Consider the following 20,885-nt stretch of genomic DNA (forward strand, 5'->3'; position numbering starts at 1 on the left):
CAGAATTATTTAAAATTCTTTAAAGGGATATGAAAATAAGTTAGTAAAAGAGTTGTTTTAAAAATATTTTTAGATAATGGAAATGATCTGGCGTGTTTGCTCTCTTTAAAAAACAAACATTAACTTTTCCAACAAACTTTTTATCATACTAAAAAAAAAACCAACGGAAGCAATCTTCCGTAGAAGAATCGAAGTCGTCTTCTTAGTATTAAAATAATTCACATTTCTCCACACACACACACACACACACACACACACACACACACACACACACACACACACACACAAACACACACACAAACACACAACACACACACACACATACATACATACATACACAAATACACACACAGCACCTACTCACACACCTACATACATCCACACACACACACAAACACACATATATACACACACAAATAAACATATATATATATATATATATATATATATATATATATATATATATGCACCCAATCCCCACAAACGTATAATCACACATACAAACACTAACAAACACTACACAAAAAACGCAATTTATAAATGTACTTAACGAGAGCCATTCATCCAAACGTGGTGGTGGGGGAGGTGGGGTGGGGGTGGGGATGGGGATGGGGGTTCAACATCTTCAAGTTTCCACGAAATGACCATCCACTGACCGTTGAGTGGTCAGCGGTAATGATGATGAATTGACGAATTGGGAAAAACAAATTGTCAGTTAACATTTAGGAGGAGGCACACACAGTGGAAGATCGATAAACGTGAACACACACATGTCCGTGTCTAGAGATTAAAATTGAACTTCATAAAAATGTTACAAATTATTGAAATTTTTAAAAAAGTTTGAATTGACGGTTCATTCAAAAAAATTCAACCCAAAATAATTACAAATTGTTGAATTAAGTTGGAATATTAATTAAAATTTCTCAAGAATGAGTAATTTAAAACTGGAATAAGTTAAAAAGAGAAGATAAAAAATTCATTTACGAACCAAGAAAAGTGAAAATTTACAGAGAATGGTGCAAATTTACTGACACAATTGAATACTTTTGAACAACAGTCTGGTAAGTGAATGTCCTATAAATTATACACAACACATGCATCTAAATGACTTCTACTACACTACCATCCCACCAAATGATGAATACCCCCGAAATAATTAGGAAAAAATTAGAAATGAAATGAATTTGTAGCATAAAAAGTATTTCGCATGTTAAGAAGCAATAAAAATTTTTTTTATAAGCTTCGTTAGAGAAACAAGCAAACAACAACTAACTAATCACTTTCAATAGAAAGCGTGCCTTTTCTTCTCCTATTGGCACGTGATGTTTGCATTTTTGTAATATTTTTCCCCATCTTCTACGCTGTAAATCACGCAGTTATTATTTCTGTGTTTATTGTTTCCATTGTTTATTTATATTAAAGTTTTTGTGTTGTTGGAGTTTGGATTATTATCGCTTAACTATTTGTTTATTGTTTCTTTGTGTGTGTGTGAGGTATTTGTTGATAGCGTGATGCATTTTTGAAGTTCATAAGTTCATCCATTTATTAGTTCTTTCTTTCATTCGTTGGTTCTTGCTCCCCATATGAATAACAGTTCAGTGTGCACTCTTGTTAGGTGTAATAAATGAAGCATTAACCGTTTTTATTCTAAATGTTAATTTTATTGCTTATCCATTTGCATGTTTATTTATTTCGTTATTTTTATGCCCATTCTTATTCATCCATTCATCTATCCAACTATTTATTCCTTCATTTAATCATCAATTCATTTATTTTTCTATCCATCCATCAGTCTATCTGTATATACATCCATCCATTCATCGATCTATTTTTCTATTCATTCATTCGTTCGTTCATTCGTTCATTCATTCATTCATTCATTCATTCATTCATTCATTCATCCATTCATTCATTCATTAATTTCATCATTTCAGTTAGTAGTATTAATCCTCTTTAGAAAACAGTTTCCTGTTTATTTATTTTTCTTTGTAATCGGAGCTTTTAAAAAATGTTTGCATCTTTTTATAATTTGTTAGATTGTCAGTTTGTTTTCCATTTCATTACAACGCTTTTGCCAAAGGAGTAAATGAAGTGTTCCCTTGTTGTGCGTTTGTTTGTTTGTTTGTTCGTTCGTGTGCTTGCTTGTTCTTTCGTTGGTTTGTTCATCTGTTGTTCATTTGTTTTTGCTGATTTAACAAGTGATTTGTTTATAACCTTGTTTTGCACTTGTATGTGATTATGTCATGAACAGTTATATTTTACATCGTTTATTATTTATTACAGAAGACTCGTAACTTTTTTGGGTCGCATAAACTGCAGAAATAATGGTAAACATTCTAGCACTCTGCACTTTTCCTCCCAACAAATCACTCTTTCTGCACTCCTCTTCCCAGCAAATCACTCATCTGCACTCCTCTTCCCAGCAAATCACTCATTGCACTTCTTGCTATTTATAGTTCGTCAATAAATTATTTCATTCCCAATGCTTCCAACATCTGGACATTTTTTTGTTTCATTCCGGGTCAACAAAAATTTCAAAAACTTATGAAATGTGCTGAAAAATGTTTTTGCCTATGTGCAATGTGATGGGACGTGAGATGAACAGATGAAATGAGTTTGTGACGTCATCCGTTCCAATAAAAATTTTTGATAAAAAATACTACATTGTAGATGAATAATCAAAATTTGACAAATGATTTACTGGGAAAAAAAGACAAAGACAAAAAATATATAGCCATATACACCGTTCATGGTGGTACAAAATAAATGCATGTTACGTTGTCATGCGTCTCATGGATAAATTTAGAATAAATTTAAAAAAAAAAGAAGACGGTTTTAAAAATTTGTTTAAAACGCAATAAAAATCTGACCGTAGGGAAAGACGAACTAATAAAAACTAATTTGAAAAATAAAAAGTAAAAAATCATCTATATTAAACTATTCTCTAAATTGGCCCATCCATGTGATAAACATTTATAAAAAACTAAACAGCCTCTTATTCTGTATTTCCAACGTGGTGGTGGAGCAGTTTCATCATCGAGGGTGGCACGCGGGCTTTACGGGCCAGGGTGAAAATGGAAATGATGTAAAAACAGTTTACAATTATAAATTTAAAAAAATTATGAATTATTGATAAGATAAACAAAGAAATCAAAAAGTCATCAACATTTTTTTAAGCAAACAGAGTCAAAAAAATTTTATTACCAGGTTTGTAGGACAAAAATGTTTGGGAGGCCATACTATAAATTTTATGTATGGCAAATAGAAGCAATTACTAAAAACATTTATTTACCAATATATTGGTCCTGGGAACATATTTATTGTCGAATTTTAAAAGAAAGTATCCATAAGCGGGAAAACAAAATAAAACTCAGCATGAAATCCCGGCAACATACATCACTTGCAGCACTTAAGCATATTAATTAATCACTGACAGACCAACGTATAACTCTTCTGCTACTGGCCATAAAAAGAGAATAAAAAAATATTCTTTCATGTTCAACAACCTTTTCGTTGCAAATATGTTATAACATGGGAGACGTTGTGATATATATTGTATTGTAAATTATAACTGTCTTACAATTAACTACTTTTAAATTAAGTTTCATTGTTGCTAAATACTTTAATCTCAATGTTTCTACCAAACGAAATCAACAGAATTCAATAAACGTTTATTTTCTGTTTTTCAACACATAATATATAACATAGAGGAGTATAAATTAGTTGAATTTGAATTAAATATTTTATTGCCATGACATTGGCAGGTGATAAAAATTTTTAAGACGAACGCGAAACATTTTTTGTCACATTTGTTATTTTTTCTCTCTTCATGTAAACCCCCTCTAATGTTAGTGCCTGAGTTTGATTTGCGCTGATGTGCTGAAATGTCAACAACTGAACTGAATAGGAAGTGGAAACGGAAAAGGATTTTTTTTTCATTATTTTCATCATCATCATCATGACATTTTTCATCATCATCTTCATCGCCGTCTTCATAATAATAAACTTATTTGTCTTCATATGCGAAAATCAAAACCGTCGTATTTGTAGAATTTTGTGTTTGTTTATGGGTGTGTGTGTGTTTACCTGTTTGTGTGTGTGTGTTTGTGTGTGTGTGTGTGTGTGTGTGTATGGGTGTTTATGTGTGTGTTATATAATGTAACAAACATCATCATTTTATAAATAAATTTCCTTGTATTAAACATCCTCTCGGCTATTGACGGTAGATAATGCTATATAAAATAATAAATGATCAAAACGTGTTGTTGCTTAGAGGCTCATGATATGATACATTCTCTTGATATGATACATGCTCTTCATGATATGATACATACCCTGTTGTCCGCAGCTAACATGCACGCATTTGTGGAGGTCAATGTATTCATTGATATAAATTAATCTTAAATAAATATGCTTATAAATATCTATCGATAACTAGAAGAGCAAATTTTGAACCTTTCAGTAAAAATTATTTTGAATATGGTTTAGGAATATTGAGTAAGTTGACTTTTTTTGAACACTCGTTGATGATGAAAGCGTTAGAATTCTTCGTTAGAGAGAAAAAAATGTAGAAACAAATAATAGGGACCAACACCGCAGCAGCAGTTGCATATTGTTGCAGGACAGAGTTGCTGATGCGATTAAATTGCATGCATGAATGACTTCAAACAACTTCCTGTAACTCCAACTTAGGCCTATTTAAAATGTAGAATGTACGAAATGTAATGTTCATCTAGTCCGTAGCTAATCAAATGACCAAATTTACTTCTGTTGCAATGCATTAACTTGGTGTACAGAAAATGTATGCACATATGTGTGCGCGCAAGTAGACAGAAGCAACTTTATCAACGAAAAATGAAAGCCCTTTTGAGTTTGTGCAAAATGAAAATATGTGATAAGATGATGAAAACGTTATGAATGATTTTGCTTGAAAGATTTGTGGGAGTTTTTTAAAAGAAGATATGTAGGTTCGGTATGTAGGTGGAATGAATAGATAAACATTCGTATGTGTGGGATTAATGGTGTTATAGTTTCTTAATAAAGTGCCTGTTGCGTACGTGGAAAAAAGAAAATATGAGATGCATGAAACAATAAAAACATCAGAGCTTCGAGGATCCAACATTTTATTCTTTTTTCAATTTCAATCGAAACCTTGCTAAAGAGGTCACATTTGTTCTGTGGCATTTGGTTATTTGAGATGGAGAGCCCCATTAGGTATGGTGCCACATTAAGTAGGTTGCCATTTTAGGGGAGGTACCAGTTTTGGTGGGTTGCCACGTTAATCGAGATTTATTATATTAGTGTGGACCTTGTCTGAGAAATTAGTATGTTTACAACTTATTTTTTGGTGTGAACAAGAAACTCTGTTTAAAGTGCCAAAAGTGATATTTTGTGTATTTGATATTAGAAAAACAAATTAAATTAAATAAAAATTGTTAAAGAATGCAAACAAAATGAAATTTCACGTGTTGCTTAATTTCAATTTCTCATCATAAAATAAGTTTACCGCAAATCGGTTTAATAAATTGACGATGATAATAAATTCCTGTTAGTTCAATTGCCAGGACCATGCACTAGTACGAACTACGATGTCATTTCTCATATTCATATGATATCGAAGTACATCGTACGTACTTCGTAGAGCGTACCATGTCATATTACGTGATTCCGCTACATGTTTCTGAGTGCAAAATAATTTAACACATCAAACTGTCAAGGAATTTTAAAGAAGAAACTTTTTATGATCTGATGAACACACATAAACGCACACAAACTGTACACACACACACACACAAATCGCACACACACATCGCCCACACAAACACACACACACGCGCGCCCGCGCGCACTTATAAATTTGCCTTTCTGAAGCCAAAAAAGTAAAAACCTGCAAAAGCAGATAACAGAAGTTGAAAGCAGGCGGAAAAATTGATAAATAAATTTAAATTAACACCTTGAATAATTTTAATTCAAAATAATGAATTTCAAAACAAAAAATATATTGAAAAGGTTTAATCATGTAAAAAAGATATTTTCAAGCAGAAAGAAATCTTTTTACCTTTTACCTAAAATATTTCCTCGGTTGAATTGAAAAGCAATATATGCAAATGGAGATTGCAATTAGGTGGATGCTGGAAGCGTTGAAATGGAAAAAACCAAAAATCATAAATTTGTGCTTCTGATTTCTTATAGCTCCATCTGTTAAGTCAAATTATATATATATATATATATATATATATATATATATATATATATATATATATATATATATATTAATGTATTTATATTCAACATTTAAAGTAGTATATGTAAAGTATGTTTACAAGCTATAAAAAAATATTCAAAGTAAAAATTTAACGCATGCATCTTCACTTCATGTTACCGAATTTTGAAAGAATGCGTTGTACATAACAGCGCAGAAAGCATTAAATATTACATCTATTTTGAAACGTTATCGCCCGACCTTTTTGTCACAAAAATATCTTTTATGCCCGCTATTAAAACGTTTCAATTTATTATCTCTAAAAGAAGAAACTTATTGGAATGCACTTTGATAACGTAGCATAATGTGAAAAGATTCCAACGTGGAAACACTTGACCTGGAAGTCTGATGGATGTAATAACTATTTTGTTTAAACGCATTACCGAGAAATAAGAAACACGAGAAGAATAACAACGGAAGAATGGATAAAAAGCGATACGATGCGGAACGAGAATGTGGTTGTTGTGATAAAAATTAGGCGACACAATTGAAACTGCATGTCACGTTACAAATAAATTACAAATTGTTTTGTTGATGTCGTTTAAACAAAAATAAATCTAAATATAAAACATCAGTTTACGTTGATCAATGAATGCATCATTAAAATAACTCACACCTCTAGAACTTCATCAGCATGCAATCATTATCATAGTCATATCACATATCACGTAAACTTACATTATATTAATAAAACATAACATCAATATCGCATCGCATTAATACACTACAATACACTACAACAAAAAACAAACAACAGGATTGAGAATATTCTTCAAGCCACAACATCAGCGAACTGAATTTTATCAGAGACGACAGAAGCAATAAATCACTCCGATGTATACGTCCATTCCATTATATATATTCTTTGACAACTTAAGAATAAATGACATTTAACCAAATCCAGCTGAATGTTTTTTTTCACGAAAGCACTAAAAATCGCGAAAATATGGCGCAACGTTGGCGAGATATTTTTGAAATGTTAGTGGTGACTTATTGCCCATCAAACTATCGTTAAAAGTGCATAACCTCTCTTCCCAATTCAACCTCTGCTCTTCTGAAAGCGAGATTCACTGAAGGTTTCATTTATCCACAAACGAAATACTTAAGACCACCGCATGCAGAAAACAGTTGCAACTTTTAAATGATGAAACCTCAGCAACCAATTTGACGCAACAAGCAATTAACGACATTTTAAAACAACTTCTACATTGAAAGAACAACAACATCAGCAACTTCATCGCCATTCTCGCTCTGCAAATTTGAATCGACAGCAAATAATTACATGGCATGTTCAGTGTGTTCTGACTGTTTAACCATCCAACCGAACAGATGCATGATGAATTAGCTTCATAATATCAAACAAAAATCTCGCGTTTTTTAACCGTGATATTTTATACTAACGAAAAAAATTTATTTTTATGGATGATTTAGTAAACACTTTGAAAGAAAAATATTTTCACGGTGCCACAAGTGCACAACTTCTACATTGCTAACGTTCTCGTCTTCTAAACATCGTTTAAATTAACTCTACTTCAATTTTTGTCAACGTAAATCGAAAAAGCCACTGAACATTAATGAAGATTAATGAAAAACATATTATGCACGCCATTATAATGTAAGATTTTACACTGAAAACAAGACCACAGTGCCAAAATACCACAATATGCAATACAATAGAAAAATCTTACTTAAAGTCATTTAGAAATCATATGGCATGAAAGTTGGGACTTGAGTGAAGCGATCTCACCCTTGTAAGTATTCATTTATTTGTACGTTGTATATGTTTAATTGTTTAAATGTATGTAATGTTTATGTATTATATTCATTTGTTGTTTGAACGTACAAATTAATGCATGCATTGCACAGTTGTGTCCATTCGTTTGCTTGAATGACTGACTGGCTAAGTATTTTGTAAACGTTTTGTTTATTAATTTTTTTTTTAAATTATTAGATACATGTATGTTCACTTATTAATTTATTTACCTTTGTCTGCATGTCAGAAGTATGTTTGTCTACCCGCTCGTTTTTATCCTTGTTTGTCTTTTTGCCTGTCTGTCTGTTTGTGTGTCTGTCTGTGTTTACACGTGTAGATTGTTTTGATGAAAAGTACTGCGTACGTGCGTAAGATGAAAAAGAATGTTTACACAAATATTTTTGGTGTTTCAATTCTTTTCGTTGGAAGCATTTTATTGCTTTGCTTTTCTGGCTGTTTTTACCGCTACCATGTTGATGTAGTTTATGTTGATGTAGTTTATGTTTATGTAGTTTATGTTGATGTAGTTTATGTTGATGTTGTCTATTTAGATGTTGTTTATGTTGATGTTGTTAGAACGAACTGAACTGTTAATGTTTTTTCTGGGGTTATTGTTATTTTTCTTGCTGTTATGGTTTCTATTGTTATATTGCGTTTCCGTGTAGTTAAGAAGTTTTTGCTGGTTGTTCATTCGTGTTTTCATTCGCTCACGGATTATTTTTATACAGAAAAATGAATATTTTACCACGAGAAAATAAACATTTAATTTAACACTTTGATGTATAGAGGTTTAAGAGAGGCTGTTTGTTAAACCTTCTATACGTACGTAGTTTCAGTTAGTTACGATTAATTATTTTTACCAAACAGTAAATATTTTTATGTTGAATATTTAATTTTTTATGTCTTAAAAATTTTGTAAATTATCCATTTTTACATAGCAACCGCCATTAGTGAAATATTTTTCAATGAAATGTTATTATCGTTGAGTGCATACAAAAACAATGAATTTTAAAGAACGCTGAACATCGTGCATACGATGCACCAGAAGAGGCATCATAGAATTACAAAGTCGAAAATCATTTTTTATGCATTGAAGTTCATGAATATTTTAATGTTGCTACTTCTGTAACATTTAAACTAAAGAAAATAATTGCTGATCAAAAAAAAAACTTCCGAAATAATTTTTTTGTTCTTCAAGTAAAAAAGGTAAAAAATAAAACAACTTAGATACTTAATGGCTTGTTTGTGTTGCATCACTTGGAGGTTTTAACAAAAATATGGACAGGGACACCCAAGAATAAAGACATTACGAAGTAATGTTAAGTGTGGTTGGCAGAAATCTAGTTGCATTTACTGCATAACAGGGTGAGGCCAACATCATAATTCATTAAAATATGAACAGTATACACATACATTTTATAAACAGCCGCATATGTGAATTGGAATAAAACGTGATTAAACAATAAACGCTTCAAAAGAAACATGAAAGGACTCACGTGTTCCATCAAATCGTGTGGCGATCGTGTCCAGGAAGTTGTTCTGTGGCGCCAACAAGCCCTTCCGCCCTGGCATTCTGAGGAAGAGGTTGATGATAAGGAAGAAGATGAGGATGAGAATGAGGATGAGGATTATAGTCGATAGTGATATCACCAGTTATGTTGAAGGTGATAAAAATGAGGATAAGATGGAGATGAAGATGAAGATGGAGATAGAGCCAAGATAGAGGCCAAATATAAATTTATGGAAGATGAAATAGGAAATGGCAATGAAAGTGAACTTGAAGATGAGAGAGATGGATGCATGCATGCATAGAAATATATTGGAGACATTGAAATGTAAAATTTGCGAAATTAATTGTATGCAGTGAGGACAGTAGCATGATACATAAAGTAAATAAATTGCTGATTAAAACTAAAACAAAAAATGAAAAATATTTCTGGCCCGACATAACTATAATTGAAATTATCAAAGATCAAACAAAATAGAAACAAAAAATATTCAAGTTGCAACATAAACTATGAAAATTGTAGTTGAAGAAATAATTGTTACGATGTTTATGAACCAAAATGTTGAAAAACTTTGAACAATTTTTTTCAAAGTTTTAAAAAGTTTTTTGTAAACAAACTCTATAAGTATTTGAAAAAAATTAAAAGTTTACAAAATTTAAAAATTCAAACTGATGAATAATAATAACATAGTTTTTCATTTGAAACATTCAAACCAACTAACTTGCTCCGATCAAATTTAATTAAGCGGTTGCAAATAAAAACTTCAAAACATTAAAAAATCCACACATTGCATGTTGTTAATAGTAAAATCAATCCACTCCAAAGCAGTTGTTAATGTTTCAGTTTTAAATTCTTGCGTTTAAAAAGAACTAGTTCTAAACTTATTATTGTTGCAATGCATAATTTCTTTGTAATGTAATCTTGTTTGTGTTGTCCAGTAAAAACGTTTTATGCTGTAGTGACTGGCGTTAAAATTCAGTTATTTTCTGATTATGTTAGGCTATGTTAGGCTGAATTATTTGATTTGTTAGAGTTATATTTTAGGGTGAACAATATCTTGCACGTGCTGATGCTATTGTTAGCTGGTTGGGTGACGGTTTGGTGTTTTAGCAGTTATGTGTTGTTGATTTCGTTGTTTATATTGTTGTTATTATTATTTGTTTTGTTGTTGCTGCTGTTAATGTGTACTGTTGAAATTAACTTATATTTATAATCCTTATTGAATGTCATCAACAGCTCTTATACATTTTACACTTACAAACAAAACCAACTCAACTACTGATGCAGCTCGAACTAATTTTCCATAAATCTATTACAAATTTCAAATTAATTTTCATATTTTAAAATTTGTATTACAATTAAACAATAAAAAAATTACTTAAAATCACAAAATATCAGGAAAAAATAAATCAAACGTAGAAATAGCCATGCAGCTTGAAAACATACGAGCATATCATTGAGACAAAGTCGTCACTGCCTACCGATATATACCACCAACCACCTTGTTTCAGATCGTTGTTGCACCTTCTTCATAAGATCCTTTCATTTTTTGATGTCATGCATGCATATAAATTGTATAGATGTTTAATTCCAAGTATGCTATTCGTCCTATATACGTATCAATTCATTTATGCATGCATAAATGTAACTAGGTATATATGTTTTAAAAAAAAATTAGTCTGCTTATGTGCAAACGTATTGATTGAGGGCCCGGTAAATATGTTACTGATGCATATGTAGAGGTACAGAACATAGGAATAACAATGCATCATATTTTCGCTACGGTGCGGTCTATTTTATATGTTACTTTAATATAAAATGTACACACGCACACGCACAGACACACACACATATACACACTCACACTTTCGAATTTGCATAAGTATACCTACGCCTAAGTTTTCTCACAGTATATATGTATATAGATGAATAAATGTATATGTTGATGTTTTTTATATGAAATATGTTTGCACACACACACGCACACGCACATATGTTATATATATACATTTATCCGTGCTTAATTGCTGTCTATCACAAATTATAACGCTTTTATAACGACAAACATAGAGCGTACATTTTAAGGAAGGATTTTAACAAGATGATAGAATTTAAAGAATAAAATGAAAACCTCCAAAAATGTGTAACAATTTTTCATAATGTAAACAATTAAATTTGTCCTAAGCAATCTTGCCTGCGTTAGAAACCACTTGCACGCGAATGGAAAGAAATCTGTGTCAGATGTGTTTGTTTGCCTGAAAATTGATACCTATACACATAGATTCAAAAATACATAGATACATATTTGATATATACAAAGATGCAAAGTTACGTAGATACATAAATACATTGCAAAGATATCTGGGGCATTACTTATGATCAAGCATCATAATCTCACAATCGAAACTGCCCGAACTTAATGCTTGATCATTTTTACCATAAATTTTTAATTTTTGTCCATATTTTTTTCGATTTACGACTTTTTTGCATATAACGATATAAAAAATGTTTCCTCATAAATCAAGCCCGTGTGAAAAAAATGAACTTAGCTGGTTAGGAGGTGTGCGACCGTTGGTTTCGCATAAATAAGAATCTTATAAAGTTTTTGCATCATCAGTCAGTTACGTAAATCAGAAATTTTTAGCAAATGTTTCTTATATGTTAATATTCAAGAATGAATTGAGGATTAGTTTACACTACAAGTGCAAAGCAGTTTTGTTTGTGTATTCAGTATTTACAGCCACTTGTATTGTGTTCGGTATAAAATACTGGGTAGAAAGCATTGTTTTTACAAGGTAGGTATATGTTTTTGTATTGAACAAAAATTTTTATCATCCTCACACAATTCGTCGTGTAATGTATATATATTTATTATTCGTAATAGCGCCATTTAACATTTCACCTTTCGTCATTATTTTAAATTATGCCAGAACGCTTTTATTTATTGATGGGCATTTCAAAAACTTTTAAAAGCTATTTCCATTAATAAATTTAAACCATTAATATTCACAATTTTGTTTCATTTATTTTTATTCATTTACAGCTTCCCTTGTAATTATAAATACATATTATAGTGTGCAATACTGCATACAGACGTGTTAAAAAATGTTGTAGGTCACTTTCTCTTGTGCACTTGCTTCAAAAGTATGGTTACAACCACGGGAAAGATTGAATTGCGCTATACAATTGCTCTCAATTAATTATTGTTATCTTGATTATTCGTTATCTTCGGAGTATTTGTAATATTTGGGTTTTAAGAATCTTTTTTATTTATGGGGTAGGAGTAGCAAGGTTTCTAGCGAGGTTTGAAGTGAAGTCGTAATTGTGATTTATTTGGTTACCTGGTTTAGTGTTTCTATTACTGTTGGCATTCAAATAAACGTTCTACAAAGTTTGCGTTTGAAGCAGTTGTATTCATCTATCTGAAATCTTGAGCCTACGGAATAACGAACACTTGACGATCGTTGGAAGCTACAACACTGGTGTTGGAAATATATAGAGATTATTGAAGTTATAACATCGGTGTCTGCAGTAATAAGCGTTACAGCTTACAACAGTATCAACGACAAATACACACAGCGTATATAAATACTCATTAAAACCACGCATCACACACATTGTATGGGAAAAGCGTTTGTTCGTTCGTTTTTTCGTTCGTTTTTTCGTCTGTTTACACACACAAACCACACGCACGCACGCACATATATATATATTATTTTTTAATTTTTTTATCATGTATGTCCATATATTTATGATTTCATTAGAAATTCTACCCTGCATTAACCGCACAATAAAGCATTGTTACAGGAATGGCCAACAACCACACACACACACACACACACACAGCATCATGATTGCATAGGCAGAATCGTAATAAGATGTGCAAACAATTAAACGACATGTCTTAATATGACGTCAGATGGTACGTCATAGGCATTTATATTTTCATCCCGCGTCATCCGACTTAATGAGATGCGAGCGATATTTTTTTGTGAACGAATTTGCATATCGCACCCGCCATCCATCGATGCTGACATGTGGGATGGAAGGATGGATGAGGCGGAAAGATGAATGAATCTGGATGAAACCAACAAAATAGATGAGATGGAAAGATGGATAAAATAGAAGGAAGATAGATGGAATGAATAAAATAGATACGATGGATGAATGTAGCTGTGAAGTTGTAGGATGGCCAGCCAGCCAGCCAGCTTTTTTGTATGATGCGTCACCATTTGCTTCATTATTATGGCATGTCCCACGGTATCCCCACAAACGTCAAGTCGTCATTGGTAATATTTTGTCATCACCATCGTCAGCACCACCACTGTACATTTCATCATTTCATTGTAAGGCAACTTAGCTCATACGTTAAAAGTGACCACCAGATTTCTCCATAGCAGGTTCAAATATATTCTGTCTTAAACTTTAAAACATTCATGCACCTGTGTAACGAATGCATATAAAATATGTGTTGGTCTGGCGGTGTTGTTGATACAGCTTTTGCGTGCATTTTCATTTCATGCTTGTATGCAATCCCATGCTCGCCTTTTCTAAAACCTTCCGGATGATTTAAAAAAAAATTTTTTATCTATTTATTTTCCAGTTTTTGAACGTTGAAGAATTTAACAAATTTAAAATATTTTTCAAATAAATATTTTATGCCTCCAGTGAAATATTTATCAACAACAAATTTCAACTTCGTTCCCCAGATAGCCACAAATATTCATGTGAACATTCAGGTGTTTCGCTTAAGTTACACAAAAGTTGCATGCATGGACGATGCTGACTGGTTGGTTGGTTGGTTGGTTGGCTGGTTGGTTGATTGGTTGGTTGGTTGGTTGGTTGGTTGGTTGGTTGGTTGGTTGGTTGGTTGGTTGGTTGGTTGGTTGGTTGGTTGGTTGGTTGGTTGGTTGGTTGGTTGGTTGGTTGGTTGGTTGGTTGGTTGGTTGGTTGGTTGGTTGGTTGGTTGGTTGGTTGGTTGGTTGGTTGGTTGGTTGGTTGGTCGATTGGTTGGTTGGCTGGCTAGTTGGTTGGCCGGTTACATGGTTGCTTAGTTACTTGGTTGTTTGTTCGTTTGGGTGAACAAATCAATCATCCACCTCGCACAAGAATTTTTCAAATAAAAATTCAACTGATTAATTAGCAGCAAAAGCTTCAAAATTATTTTCAACTATTTTGTTTCACCCTTCTTTGTTTCTCATGAGTTTTTTGTTGTAATTTTTTGTAGAAATATATTGCAATTACAATACTGTAAAATGTTGAGATTGGATGTGTTTTAAACAATGATTTTAAATATGACTCGTTGTCTTTGTAATGTCATTATGTACAATAATTTAAAACAGTTATTTTTAAAACTTTTTGAACTGCTAAAATAAACACAATACTTTCAGCAACAACCTGTTAGCAGCAACGTACGATTGAGGAGAACTCACAAATATATACAAAGTAGTTAAGAAACACGGAAAGTAATGATTACTGCTGCACACTGGCAGCCATGATGTCATTCACCTGAAAACATGTAATAACATCAACTAGATACGCTTCTGAGAACAACAAATGTGAACAAAACATGAGAACCATGAATGTGAACATTGTATATAAAAAATTTATGTGAACAAAAAACGCTACTAAACAAGAATGGTGTTCGCAAGCAGCATGGCTGATTAATGGGATAGTTAATGTGATAAACGTGTGTTGCAAATTTTTTTGAATTCCAGAACCAGTTCAATGAAGGAAGCCTCTCTAGCCATCAACGTTACCCATCAAATTCGCATTTTTCAATAAAATAAAAACTTTTTAAATGTCAACTTGGTTCTTCGAAAATTTAATTTCTGGTAAATTAGGGTCCAGATGTTAGGAAGAAACTTCGCAACGAAAATTCCCATCATTTTTGAAATTGTGAAGTGAACGCACTCGACTGCTAGACCATCAATTTTAAAACATTTCTGATGAATTTGACTCTCAACAAATTGCGTGCATCTGCCTGGGGTTGTGTGTGTGCGTGTGTGTGTGCTTCTGTGGTTGTGTGTGTGCGTGTGTGTGTGCTTCTGTGGTTGTGTGTGTGCGTGTCAAGGTGTCTGTATGGTATGTAAGTTTATAAAAAATTTCTTATGCACGAGCGTTAATGCTTTATAATGATTTGTATATAACAATGTGAGTTTATAATTATAAGTTTGTTTTTACAAAAAAGATGATGCTGATGACGACGACGATGATGGTGAAAGTGATGTTAATAGATAACCCAGCAACATATAAATGTTGAACATGGAAGCAATGAAAACGATTTATGCCCTTGACCTTTTAATCGCACAGCGTGCAGTTCTTGAACTTTCTCAAACTGGATAATCATCCGATGAGTGAGTGAGTGAGTGAGTGAGTGAGTGAGTGAGTGAGTGAGTGAGTGAGTGAGTGAGTGAGTGAGTGAGTGAGTGAGTGAGTGAGTGAGTGAGTGAGTGAGTGAGTGAGTGAGTGAGTGAGTGAGTGAGTGAGTGAGTGAGTGAGTGAGTGAGTGAGTGAGTGAGTGAGTGAGTGAGTGAGTGAAAAATTTTAAAAAACTTGATGACAATGGTAATAACAAAGATAGTGTTTATAATATGTTGATGATGATGAATGTGATGATGATGATGATAACGATGATGAAAATAATATTAGTATGGAAGACGACAATAATGAAAACTTTGATAATGAAAACAATAATCAATTCAAATATTCGTTATAGCCAGCTAACAAACCAGTTAATTAACCAACCAACCAATAATTAACCAACAAACAAATAAACTAATCATTCTACCAGCTAGTCAACCAACCAACTAACCACCAACCAACCAACCAGTTAATTAACCAACCAGTCAACTAACCATTAAACCAATCAAACAATCAATCAACCAAATAGCCAGCCAACCAACCAGCCAACCAATCAATCAACCAACCAGCGAACTAACTACTCAACCAACCAATCAACCAACCAAATATTCTTCCACACCCATTCATCATCATCTCAAAGTATTAAGAGAGCCGAATGAAATTTTATTTTGCTTTGTGTTGAACTGATATACGTATATATAACTATAGATAATATAAGTATATAACATATAAGCATGTGTGTGTGTGTGTGTGTGTGTGTGTGGTGTGTGTGTGTGTACACGTGTTGTTAAATGTATGGTTGTGTGTACGTGTTTTGTTTGTGTGTGTATTTGAAAATTGATATTTATGTAGCTGCTGAGAAAAATGATAGTTATGGCTATGTTGATAGCGATGATATCACAAATGTTGAACTAGGGTCTTGGATTAGAGATTCAGTTAAACAAAAATATTAACTGTCGTTGACTTTATTTGGAAATATTGCGAAGCTGGTCTATTATATGACGTTTTTGATTAGTTATTTTTATAATTTAAGTTGAAATTAGTTAATTAATTAAACAATTAAGTGCTATACTACCTAATTATATTATCATTATAAATGTCAATCATCATTCACTTTTTCATATGCTCTGTTGTCTTAATCAGATGTTAATTACGCTCACGGTTTATTGGGGGTTTTTAATAATAATTTGTACCTGCATTTGTTTATGTATTTCTCATTTCACTTTCTCTACATTCCTTTCTCAATTTTTTCTTTTATTTTTTTCTTCCTCTTTCCAATCTCTCTCAATTTTTCTCTCTTTCTATCTTTTCGCTTTTCTCTCTCTTTCTCTTACCATCTTTTTCTTTCCCTTCCCCCACTTTCTCTCTTCTCCTTTTTTCTTTATTTCTTTCTCCCTCCCTCTCTCTCTCTCTCTCTCGCTCTCTCTCTCTGTTTTTTTTTCTTGTCTACTTTCTACTCCATTCTTGACAAGAAAAGTTTGATATCCAGCAAGATTCAAAGGTATGAATTAGAAGGTACCTATCACAATGTGATCGTTTCATAGAGCCGATGTAATTATTTCCTATCTATAATAAATATTGAAATCAAACTAAGACAGGCAAGTTATCTTTACACGTAAAATCATCATTGTAAACGTAAAACATGTTACAATCAGATGAACAAGTTTTTAAAAGTAATTTTTATTACTCAATTGAATTATATTTTTAATTATTACATGAATATTAATAACATCATTGCTAGATTTTAAACTGCCCCTTTCTGAAGCGATTAATATATTAACTGATCATTTAACTATAACTTTAAATTGAGTAATTAAATGAAATAATTGCATAATTAGTTAAATATTAATTTGAATGAGTATTCTACTTAATCAATGATAGGATATGAGCGTTAGTGAACATATTCACATGCAATGATAAATCAGTAAGCACTGCAGGAATCTTTCACCTTGTTCATTTCTCAATGTTCAAACACTTTTATACACTATTGCTATATCAATTGTATATTTTACCATATATTTTGAAAAAGTATTATAACAATGTTCTTAAATTAAATTTCTTTGTTAAAAAAAAGAGATAGAATTATTAATTTGGCGAATTAATGCGTACAAACAATGTACAAACCAACAATGTAACATTACAATGACTTTATAACGTATTAAAATAACATAACACATCAGCCGAAGTTATAAAAATGCATCATAAACCACACTAATATGCAAAGTCCCAGACAAGTCCAACCACTAGAGTAGAATACGTACAAGCACATATCATCAAAGAAATAAACATTCCCATTTCGGTCGGTCTTACTTATGATGCATATTTAATGGCGTGATACTCAGTATTACGCCGTGTTCGGTAAAAATTTTTCAAAAATTAGAATAAAAAATTATTTTTCGCGCAAAACAAAAAATAATTCCAGATGATTCGAAAATAAAAATAGATACAAATCAGAAAAATTGAAAGAATTTTTATAATTGAATAATTTATTACGAGTAAGTTAGAAACATGAAGATCTTAACGAAACTCTATACCCATCTACAAAACAACATCAACGCCAGCAACGACAACAGTGACGACAACAACGACAACAACAACAATGAAAACACACAAGGAAGACAAAAAAACGAAGACACACACAAGACAACGTAGGAATTACAGCAGCAACAACAAAATACAAACAACAACAAAATCCAAAAAAATTATTACCAACAACAAAACGAACAAAATAACCCAAACATCCGCAACCAGCCAACGAAAAATATTTAATATTAGCATTAGCAACGTTATAAATCAACATTTGATCAAGCCTGGCCACATCCATCCATGTGAACTGTGGCAATTGAAGTATATTGTTGAAAATTCACAATAAAAATAACTTACTACTGAACGCTTATGAAAAAAATTATTTGGAAATAAAAAACAGATGTATAATTACTAATTACAACATATTAACAGCTTTTTTCAAATAGTGATCGCTTGAATATTTTTTTTTATAAAAAAACTAGATAAATTTAAAAATTTTTTTACAAATCACAGCAATATGCGCGTTTTTTTGTATATATAAAAATGAAAAAAATTTATCATAATAATTTTTGTATTCAATTTATTATACAATACGGAATTAAATATCTACATGTACGTACGTAGAAATATTCTAACGCATAAAAACTTGAAATTGAATTCTTGAATTTTTTAAAATGAGATGGAAGAGATGGATGTGACATGCTAAAATGATGTATGACGTGTTAATTTGATGACGTGACGTTATAATGATGTGCCCGCCGCCATATGATGGATTGGTGCTATTGGGATACGATGATACGTGATTTTTATGGGAATATATTTTTTTATCATCCTTTAAAAAACCAGAGCCTGACAAACGCAGAAACTGATAGCGGAAAATAAATAACGGAGAAGAAATGTTTAAGCATTCAAACAAGTAAAATAAGGTAATGATCTACAGTTTATAAAAACAAACAAATTAATTAATTAAGTAATTAAATTATTAATTAATTAATTATTAGACTAGCAGATGACTTAGTAAGTTAGTTAAATGACTGATAAAAGAGAAAACTAAATTGAGTAAATGATAAAGACACATTACATTATGTATGTAATGTAATATGATTTTGCGACGACGCAACTATCTGATGTGGTGTGGTGTAGTGTAGTGTGGTGTGTTGTGGTGTGGTGTAGTGTGGTGTGGTGTATTTGGTGTGGTGTGACGATGTGTGTTATATCAAGGTGAGTTCATGTCAGGATGGTCTAGTAAGATGCTTCTATGGATTGGTGTAATTTCACGGAAAATATAATCATTATGTAATTGTAGAAGTTACGGTACAGTAAATCATTCCGATGGAAAAAAAAAAGTATATGCTGCTCATTGAGCCAGGTTCAAAGGCAAGAAGAAATTTCAATTTGTGCTGCATGTACGCTGAAATTTTACATATTTTCAAATAAGTTATCCGTGTAATTTTAAATAAAAATAAATAAACATGTAAAATAATTTTTGTGAAAATTGATATAAAATGTGAAAAAGTTTGTAGGTCCAGTTTTTTATTTATCGGTCACCTTGAATAATGAAAAGAAATCCGAACACTGCTCTTAGCCATCAATCAAGAAAGAAACGAATCTAATTGATTCACGCTGTTTCCCTTATACACACACATGTACTGTACTGTGAATGTCAATTCGTTCGGCTACATATTTTTGTAAAAAATTTGTACGTTTATATTTGTATCACCATTTTTGTGTGTACGAATATATAATTGTATTTATGTATGTGTGTATATACGTATACATGCATGTATGTACGTGTGTGTGTATACGTGTGTGTGCGTGCGTGTGTGTGTTTGTGAGTGTGTATCATATGCTGCCATTGAGCTAGGTGATTAATTTTATATTGGTAATTTGATAGGTCTGATTTGAGGCGTGCTGAGTTCATTGATGTCACTGAATGTGTTGTTAGTGTTGTTGCTGTTATTAATAATATCGTTACTGATTAGTTGGTGTAGATTTCTATGAAGCTGACGATGTTGTGATAGTATTTTAATGTGATATGATCATACAAACATTATAAAGCTAGGTTTCAAGCATTATAGATGTTTTGATGTTAGTTTTAAAGTTGTTAGATGTTGCTGTTGTTGTCGTTTAAATCGTGGTTGGTTGGTGTTTAAAATTAGTTTATATTTCTATGTGTAGTTGTCTTTGTGGCTGTTGTGTTATATATCTATATTTCTTCTGCTTCTATTTTTGTAGTAGATGTTAGTGTATTAACTTCTGTTATATTTCCAGTAAGTTGTAAGAAATGCATTAAAAAGATACTGAGTTGCATGGAGAAGAGAGTCCTACATGGGTCGGGTCCTCTCCTAATGAAGATAGTCACGCTAAATATGTTTCCGTTAATTAAGATGATGGATGTGGGCTCCTAGAAGAAAGTGATGACGATGAATGTGATCCAAATTATTGAAAATTAATTGGTGATAAATATAGGACA

General features: G+C 31.9%; 1 protein-coding gene across 1 annotated transcript in view; it reads right to left on the reverse strand.

Moving 5' to 3' along the window:
- The window catches only part of HELRODRAFT_128997 (hypothetical protein), a gene marked incomplete at both ends in the record, with an annotated part of 57,920 nt that extends 48,333 nt beyond the window's left edge, over positions 1-9,587 (reverse strand). The window contains one exon of the mRNA XM_009015318.1: positions 9,512-9,587. Within this exon, the coding sequence (XP_009013566.1) occupies positions 9,512-9,587 (76 nt within the window). The remainder of the gene's footprint in view (positions 1-9,511) is intronic.
- Between the last annotated feature and the right edge of the window lie 11,298 nt (positions 9,588-20,885).

This window comes from Helobdella robusta, assembly GCF_000326865.2.
Source record: "Helobdella robusta unplaced genomic scaffold HELROscaffold_15, whole genome shotgun sequence".
Lineage (NCBI taxonomy): Eukaryota > Metazoa > Annelida > Clitellata > Rhynchobdellida > Glossiphoniidae > Helobdella > Helobdella robusta.